This window comes from Nelumbo nucifera, chromosome 3 (assembly GCF_055504915.1).
Source record: "Nelumbo nucifera cultivar China Antique chromosome 3, China Antique-T2T, whole genome shotgun sequence".
Classification (NCBI taxonomy): domain Eukaryota; kingdom Viridiplantae; phylum Streptophyta; class Magnoliopsida; order Proteales; family Nelumbonaceae; genus Nelumbo; species Nelumbo nucifera.
The window spans coordinates 23,936,588-23,944,596 of record NC_142651.1 but is presented as its reverse complement, the minus strand read 5'-3'; the positions used below and the strand labels follow the sequence as shown (position 1 = coordinate 23,944,596).

General features: G+C 39.1%; 1 protein-coding gene across 6 annotated transcripts in view; it reads left to right on the top strand.

Moving 5' to 3' along the window:
- The first annotated feature begins 920 nt into the window (after positions 1 to 920).
- The window catches only part of LOC104602485 (chaperone protein dnaJ 15-like), a 30,518-nt gene continuing 23,429 nt past the window's right edge, over positions 921 to 8,009 (top strand). For 2 of the 6 annotated variants that reach the window (XM_088900853.1, XM_088900854.1), the window contains exon 1: positions 1,447 to 1,463. Coding sequence is in view for 4 of the 6 variants with exons in the window: in XM_088900852.1 (XP_088756978.1) it covers positions 1,339 to 1,463 (125 nt within the window). In the remaining 2 variants the exon portion in view is untranslated. Of the gene's footprint in view, positions 1,085 to 1,189; positions 1,464 to 8,009 lie in introns of those variants that run through there. The other 4 variants (XM_088900852.1, XM_088900851.1, XM_010266187.3 and 1 more) reach the window with 4 other exon arrangements.

Genomic DNA, 8,009 nt, shown 5'->3' with positions numbered 1-8,009 from the left:
CTGGCCTGGCCCTAAAACTAGCCAAGTTTTGACAATACTTGAAAGGGAGAAGTACAAATCAGCCCAGCTCAGAATTTACTAGACCCAAAGTATAGGAGGAATGCATCATGACCGTGAATTGATGCCAAATTCACGGGCAGGATGTGGTTTATAGGGGGGGATAGGGCTAGTTGTAGGGGGGGGGGGCTGGAATTCAGAATTCTGCATCGTGTGTTTCCGTACTTTTCCCTACTTGAAAATCTAAAGCCTGATCAATCTGAATGTTGTAATCTACATCCGATTAATAATTAGATTCAGATTTGATTAAAACCCAAATCCAATTATATTCTAATATTTATTGATTTTATTATATAAAATGTATATAATTTAATATGAATTTATTACATAAAAATTTGAAAAATAATTAAAATTATAAATTTTTAATATTAAAAAAAATAAAAGAAAATTAAATTAAATCCGAATACGATCAGAGTTTATTAGGATTTTAATTCGAATTCGAGGTCTCCAATTGTATTCGAACGCATGTTTTGTTTTCGGTAGTCGGATGGAATTTGCTGAATCCGATCTCTAGTCAATCTTGAAATTTTCGGGCCGGACTAAAATGATTACTCCTTCGGCCTTGTATACACTTTGAATCTTGGATCACATATTAATCCACATGGAGGGTATTTCAATTTTTTTGTCTTTTGAAATTAATAAGAAGAGTACATTTTTTTTGCTTCATCAATAAAAAAGGTATTCTTACTCGTGCCACTGGAAAATACAAATATACTCGAGAAAAATGCCAACTTTTGTCGTCTCCGAGGTTTTATAATTCCCAGTCTCCTAGAGGAAAAATCCTAGCGTCACGGCTACGTGGGTACGGAGATATCTGAATCGCAAGAGTACAAAAATAATTCAAACGGAAAAATCTTCACTTGAATCACTTCCGTGGTGCTAGCATTAGCCTTTTCACTTATACTTTGGTATGAAAAGAGAGATTATTTTGTCTTGCGAGTGAAAAACCGGGAAACACCGAGTCACTGACACAACGCTTCGTCACGGAGGAGGTATTTCTTCTCCACCATCACCGTCTGTCTCTCAGGTAAATCGTAATAAAACCTAGTTTTTATTGTATTAAACTCGCTTTAATGTGATCCTAGGCTTGAACTTCCCATCTGTTTCTTGTTCTATTTTTCGATTTTTCAAGGCGAGGAGCGTTATTTTGGTCTTGTTTTGATTCTTCATGCTTGGCTGTAGTTTTGAGGATGCGAGGTTTTGAAAGATTGGAATTGAGTTTGATCGAGGAAATTAAGAGGTAGAGAGAGAAAGGAGGGTGAGAGGTGTGTAGAAGAGAAGATGACCTCGAATGTTCAAGGTCCTTCGGCGCCGTCTGTACGTCGAGATCCGTACGAGGTGTTGAACGTATCAAGAGATGCATCGGATCAGGAGATAAAGACTGCATATAGAAAGCTTGCTCTCAAGTTAGTTTACTTCGTCCATTTTAGTCGTATTGATTTATTCTTGTTAAATAGTAGATTTTTTTTTTTTTTTTGCGTGAGCTGTTATATCGACGAAATTCCGGAATATGCTAAACCGGGCACATTTAAATTGACCATGAGGTCAATCCCAGCTAAGTAGCATTCTTTCATTTATTTTTGATTAGTCGCATTCTTTATTCCCCTTATCTGTGCAACTCAGTGGCATATTTCTTAGAGAGAACAATCCTAAGTCGTGTGAAATCAATGCATACAAGTACGACTTTTTTATGACACATTTGAACAGTTGTTGGTGTCGCAAGATATTATTTACACACAAAAATGGAAAGAACTCTTCCACTGTAGACCCCATGGCAGATAACATAAAAGCATCCAACATGCTGGCAGCTTCCATCACATGAAATGTGTTGAACCTCCAATGTGAAACCTTTTGAAGAAGAGGATTAACTGAAATAAAGCTGGTGCACTTAAAACTGGATGCAGAGAATGGTCCTTGGTTCACTGGACTACGTTTTTCTCTTTTCTTTCTGAAGAAGTAATGGTCTGCATTTTAAAGGCCAAGAGTATAAAAAGCATTTGCACGAGAATCCATGTACAATGAGGTTCTGAATAAAAAGTTTGATTACACAAGAGAACTAAAAGGAACATCAAAATTGAAATGCACCGACAACCAATATCTAAGGGATCCCATAACTTATATAAGTATTACTGATTTGTTCCAAAAAATTAAAGAATTCTTTCACACCAAACCATCCATGAGATCATAGTAGGAAGCACTGATCAGAGGACCCCTCTTCTTGAAAAAATGCAAAGTAAATTTTATTAGCATACCAACAAACACTACATAAATTCACACACTTTTAGAGCTCTAGCACAAATACATTGTGGTGAAGAACCCCTTTAATACTGAGATGTGAGATCCAGGACACCAGCTTGCCTACTGAAAGGCCTACACTTGTTATTGTACACTCTTCTATTTCTCTAAGCCCAAATTGATTATATAATAGCCATAGGAGTAGCTGTTAGACAGTTATGCCATTAGCTCCAATCGGATTGATGTATCTTTTGACATTTATTATAAATGAATAAAGTACATAATTGATTGATGTCATTGTGGTGTGTTTCTGTGTAATACCATTAAACTGGACACTTATGAGACTCGTGTTAGTTTAAAATCTTCACAGAAGTTGGATAGATCTAGGGAGACTTATCCTGCCAAGACCGACACTGATGTACCACCAAGTTGGTTGGGGTGGCTCGTCTCAACTGCCAGGTTGAGACCTGAGATACATGCAGTGTGGGTTTTCTTGAAACCTTGAACTAGACCAAAATTCCAGTATTGCCTTAGACCTTGGAGATAGATGGACAAAACTGGAATGTTACACCTAACCCCTAGACTTGATTATGGTACTGCACTACGTGTCGGATCGGACTATCTTTGATATGCCAATCAGTGAGATCCTTAGAGGGGGTTAAAACCTGGGTATGTTGGGACAGTCCGAGAATTCATCCGAGTGGGTGATCATAGTGATAGGATCAGCCCCTTTGTCAGACAAAGTGAATGATCGGGGATGCACTCTCTCTGATGGAAACCTAAATTGCCAGCAGTTGATTTTAACTGTTGAAATTTGTTTTTTGCAAAATATATTTATATAGAGATATACATATATATATATATTATGGTTTCAAAATGTTTGCAAAAGGTTTTAATTCCCGGGATCCATGTGAGTAGAGAGTGCAACACTGTTCCTTGCAGCCGAGGGAAAGGTCCTCTTTTGTTGGACAGTGTTTGATCATTATGGGCTAAGAGGTTAAGTGTAAGATCATTGTCGGGCATTGTTCCTTGCAGCCGAGGGAGAGGTCCTCTCTTGTCTGCCCACAGTCCTTGGGTTTTCATAAGGTGGCTGGACCCAATGACCATTTAGTGTAAATGTTGGGCCCATTAAGACTCAGGGGTTCATTGTCTCCTATAGTGAATTCAGCCAGGCCTTGTAATAAAGGCTGGGCTGAACCCATGTGGTTGATGTGTAGATCAATGTTTGAGTCTCACGCCATACAAAGAGAGCCAACTGGGCAATAGGTTAAGAGGTTAAGTGAGCACATAAATTTAATGGGCCTAAAGCCCAATTTCGAACTGGGTTAATTAGATTAATTAAATAAGGGCGAATCTGGGTTTGAATCAATAGATAGGATAAGAGGATAAATCTTATCCACTTAAAGAGTCCAGATCGGAAACTCCTAATTTGATTAGGATTAAGCTGATTTTAAACTGCAGATAAGGGATTATCCTTATCACTTAAAGAGTCTAGATCCAAATATATATTTGGATCAGGAAACTCCTAATTAGATTAGAAGTTTGTCTCTTTAAGGCTATAAATAATAGAGTAGGGCAGACATGAAAAACACACTAGATACAAGACAACAATCTGTAGAGTTCTTCCCTGTTCTTGCTGCCCCTACCCAGTTCGATCTCCACTTGTGGGAGTGATCAAGAATTGTTCTTGATATTGCTTCTTGGTAGAAGAAGCAATCTGAAGTCGTGCTCACCAGCCCTCTACTTCATTTTTGCTGAAGAATTCGGTTCTTGCTGAAGAGCCGTGTTGCTAATCCTGCTTCACCACACATTGTGCCATTTTCAGTGGAAAGGGGTTTTGGTTATCTTCTTGGGCGTGAACACCTTCATTGGGAGTTACTGCTACTTTGTATCAGGTATATCCCTCTCCTCCCTTTTGGTTTCAGATCTGGTCCGGTTTGGTTCAAGATTGATCATTGAAAATGCAGTTTTCTAAAATAGGGAATGCGATTCCCAGATGGGAGAGAAAAATTTTTGAAATTTCGCCCAACCTTTTTGTAGGGTTCGGCCATCCATATGATGGATCTTTCATCCCTTCTGTGGTATCAGAGCCAGGTTCAAATCTTGAACCAAATTAAACCAGATTTGAATTTGCGCAAATGGGCAGAAGGCGTTCTACCCGATTTGCGCAGTTAGTGTTTTTCTGGGGAATTGGTTCCCAGTTTTTGGACGAATGATCTGAAATTAAATATTTATTAATCTGATTTATATTTAGAGTTGTTCTATATATTTTTCTTGGATTTTGGGCTGTTCATATGGTGGAGATCAAATTCTTTTATTGGTGCAAGAAATCTGCGCATCTACTGTTTTATTCTATTCATTCCTAGTCTGTAATTAATTTTATTTATTTTTTATTTTTAGACGGAATGTATAGGAATTCAATATGATGTAATATTAATAAAAAAATTAGGTTTTCTATTTTTATTTCATTCGAAAACGAAGCTGAAAGCGCAAAGGAGAGAATTTAGCAGATTCGGGTTTAGCGATCTGCGATTTGCAGTTTCGGAAACTGCATACTGCAAACTGATCTTTGTTTTGTAGGGTAGTAGCCTTGCGAACAACCCCCTTTTGTTTGATTACTGATTCTTGAATGTCATCTATCAGTTGTTTAATTTCAGATCATCTTGTTGAATTGAATCTTGAATTAAACATCAAACCCTAGACCCATTCGAACTAGATTGGACCAAACTGGTTGGACCGAATCTATGGTTTGATGAGGGCTGTTCTCAGCCCTAAAATTTCCTATATGGGCTGAATGATTGATGGTTAATTGCAAGATGCAAGTCTGCCCACATTTGTAAAACCCAGTTTTAATCTGTTAAAACTGCTTTAGCTCAATTCAACATAAATGCTATATGGGCCGAACTGCTCTTTGCAGTTCAACCCATATACCTAGATGATATTAATTCGTAATATTATGGAATTAAATGGCCTTTATTTATGGGTTTTACAATTATTTAATTGATTGGATCAATTATGGATTTCATGCATGTGATGTATGGATGTGTGATGTGCTACGTTTATGGGCCATAAGCACTTGGCCCATGCTGATTCAATAGTGGCTCTTTCGCACACCAAGGCTGAATGCACATCATTGCCATGGTGTCCTTAAGATCATTGGATGATCTCCCTGCGTGGTGGGCCCCACACCAGCTTCCTCTCCGTGAGGAACCGTGCGAAACCCTAGCCGTTTAGGGCCCATCTAAATTTGGCTTTTTGAAAGTCAGTGGGAACTACTATGGTTTGACCTAAATTAAACTAGGGCGTAATTATTCGTTCCCTCCTGTAAATGTAAGTGCGTGTGATAGGGAGATTCATATGATGAAACTCTCTAAAGGCCTTCCATTAATAGTATGAAGGTTGGCTGTATTGGTGGGTGGAGATGCACCATAAAATTGGGCTATCTATCTGCTAATGCAATTGGCTAGATTGCTTCATAAGATGATAGGGGCATCAAAGACCGATGTGGGAGGGGCCTATCCTAAAATGGAAGACTCTCTCATGGTACCTTGGCGTTCACGAACATGATGGGTGAGCACTTATTGGACAGAAAGGTTTAACCTATGAACCTTGTCTGACAGAGGCCAAAGGGAAAGCTCATAAGATGAGTGGATGAGATCCTTTATAGAAGGTGGTGGAGTTTTGCAGCTGAAACAATTGGCTCCATGCACCCCATGTGGTTTCCCACATTTCCAAAGACACAACTGTCTCCGTCACTGAGATTGGACGGAATCTCAGAGATGCCCAAAATGGAAATGGAACATAGATTAAAAGCCCTTTCTATGTGATGACATGAATCAATTTGGTTGTGGACTTACAAATCTGCCTTGCCTTTACCAGAAATGGCAAACAGAAACTTCACCAAACTGTTGGATGATAACAAACTCAAGGGCCCAAATTATGCTGACCGGTTCCGAAACCTTATGTTGGTTCTAACGTTTGAGAAATTGGACAAAATTGCTAAGAACCCTGCTCCGGATCATCCGGGTGATAGGGCTTCTGAGGCCCGAAGAAGAGAGTATCAAGAATGGGAAGAGAAAAACTCTCTTGCCCGGTGTTATATTATAGTCTCTTTGGACAATCCGATATAGCGACAATTCGATAAGATCGAAGTGTCCAAGGATATATTGGATAGTCTGGAGACTATGTATGAAGAGCAGAACTGTTCTACTCGACAAAATGTTTTAAAATTGTTTATGACCGCATAGATGACCGAGAACCAATATGTTGTCTAAAGATGATGGGTTATTAATGAACTGGAGGCTCTCGGGTCAGGGCTAGATCATGACACCAAAATTAATGCTTTCCTCGATTCCTTACCTCCGTCCTTCAATCAGTTTATCATGAATTACAACATGAATAAGCTAAACGTTAGCCTTCAGGAACTCAACAATATGTTGCTGAGGGCTGAAGAGCTGATTAAAAAGGATAAGTTGATAGCCATGCTTGTTGAAGGTGGCAAATCGGGCAAGAAAAAGTGGAAAGCTAAAAGAAAGGCTCAGAAGAAGGGTAGCAAACCTAGAAAGCAGAAGAAAGATAAGGCATCAGATGCCTGCCACTTCTGCAAACAGACTGGCCACTGGAAGAGGAATTGTCCTCAATATCTGGAGACTAAGAAGCAAGGTAATTTCGAATCTTTTACCATAGAGACCAATTTGTTGGTCACTTCTGCTTCTTGGTGTATTGACTCCGGGGCTTCAACTCATGCGTGTAACTCACTGTAGGGGTTCAAAATAAGTAGAAGATTGAGTGACGGAGAAGTGACTTTCTACTTGGGGACTTCTGCAACAGTTGCAACTACAACCATAGGAACTGTAGAACTAGTTTTCAGAGAATGAACAATTGTACTTAAAGATTGTCTTTTCGTACCTAATTTAAGAAGAAATTTGATTTCTGTCTCAAAATTGTGCATGGATGGTTATTCTATCTTATTCAGTAATGTGATTACTATTAAACGGAATAACAAATTCCTCACATACGGAGAACTTGAGAACGGTCTCTATGTTCTCCATCCTTCCCTGGAAATAAACATTACCGAAACTACATCGTAAATAATCCCCAAGAAGAGGACTCGTGATACAGTTAATCCCATGTGCCTGTGGCATTACCGACTTGGCCACATTAATATAGATCGTATCACAAGGTTAGTAAATGATGGTCCTTTGGATTTTCTAATTGTAGAAGATCTTCCAACCTGTGAACCTTGCCTTCAAGGTAAGATGATGAAGTGACCATTTACCGGTAAGCTTGAAAGATCTACAGGCACACTTGACCTTATACATACTGATGTATGTGGTCGCCTGAATGTTAGGAAACGTAACTAGCACGTTTATTTTATAACATTTACTGATGATTATTCACGGTATGGTTACGTGTACCTAATGAGACATAAGTCTGAATCTTTTGAAAAGTTCAAAGAATTCAGACAAGAAGTCGAGAAACAGTTAGGGAGAGAAATTAAGATCCTTCGATCAGTACTGCACTAGGTGTCGGATCGAGCTATCTTTGATACGCCAATCAGTGAGATCCCTAGAGGGGGTCAAAACCTGGGTATGTTGGGACAGTTCGAGAATTCATCTGAGTGGGTGATCATAGTGACAGGATCAACCCCTTTGTCGGACAAAGTGAATGATCGGGGATGCACTCTCTCTGATGAAAACCTAAACTACCAGCAGTTG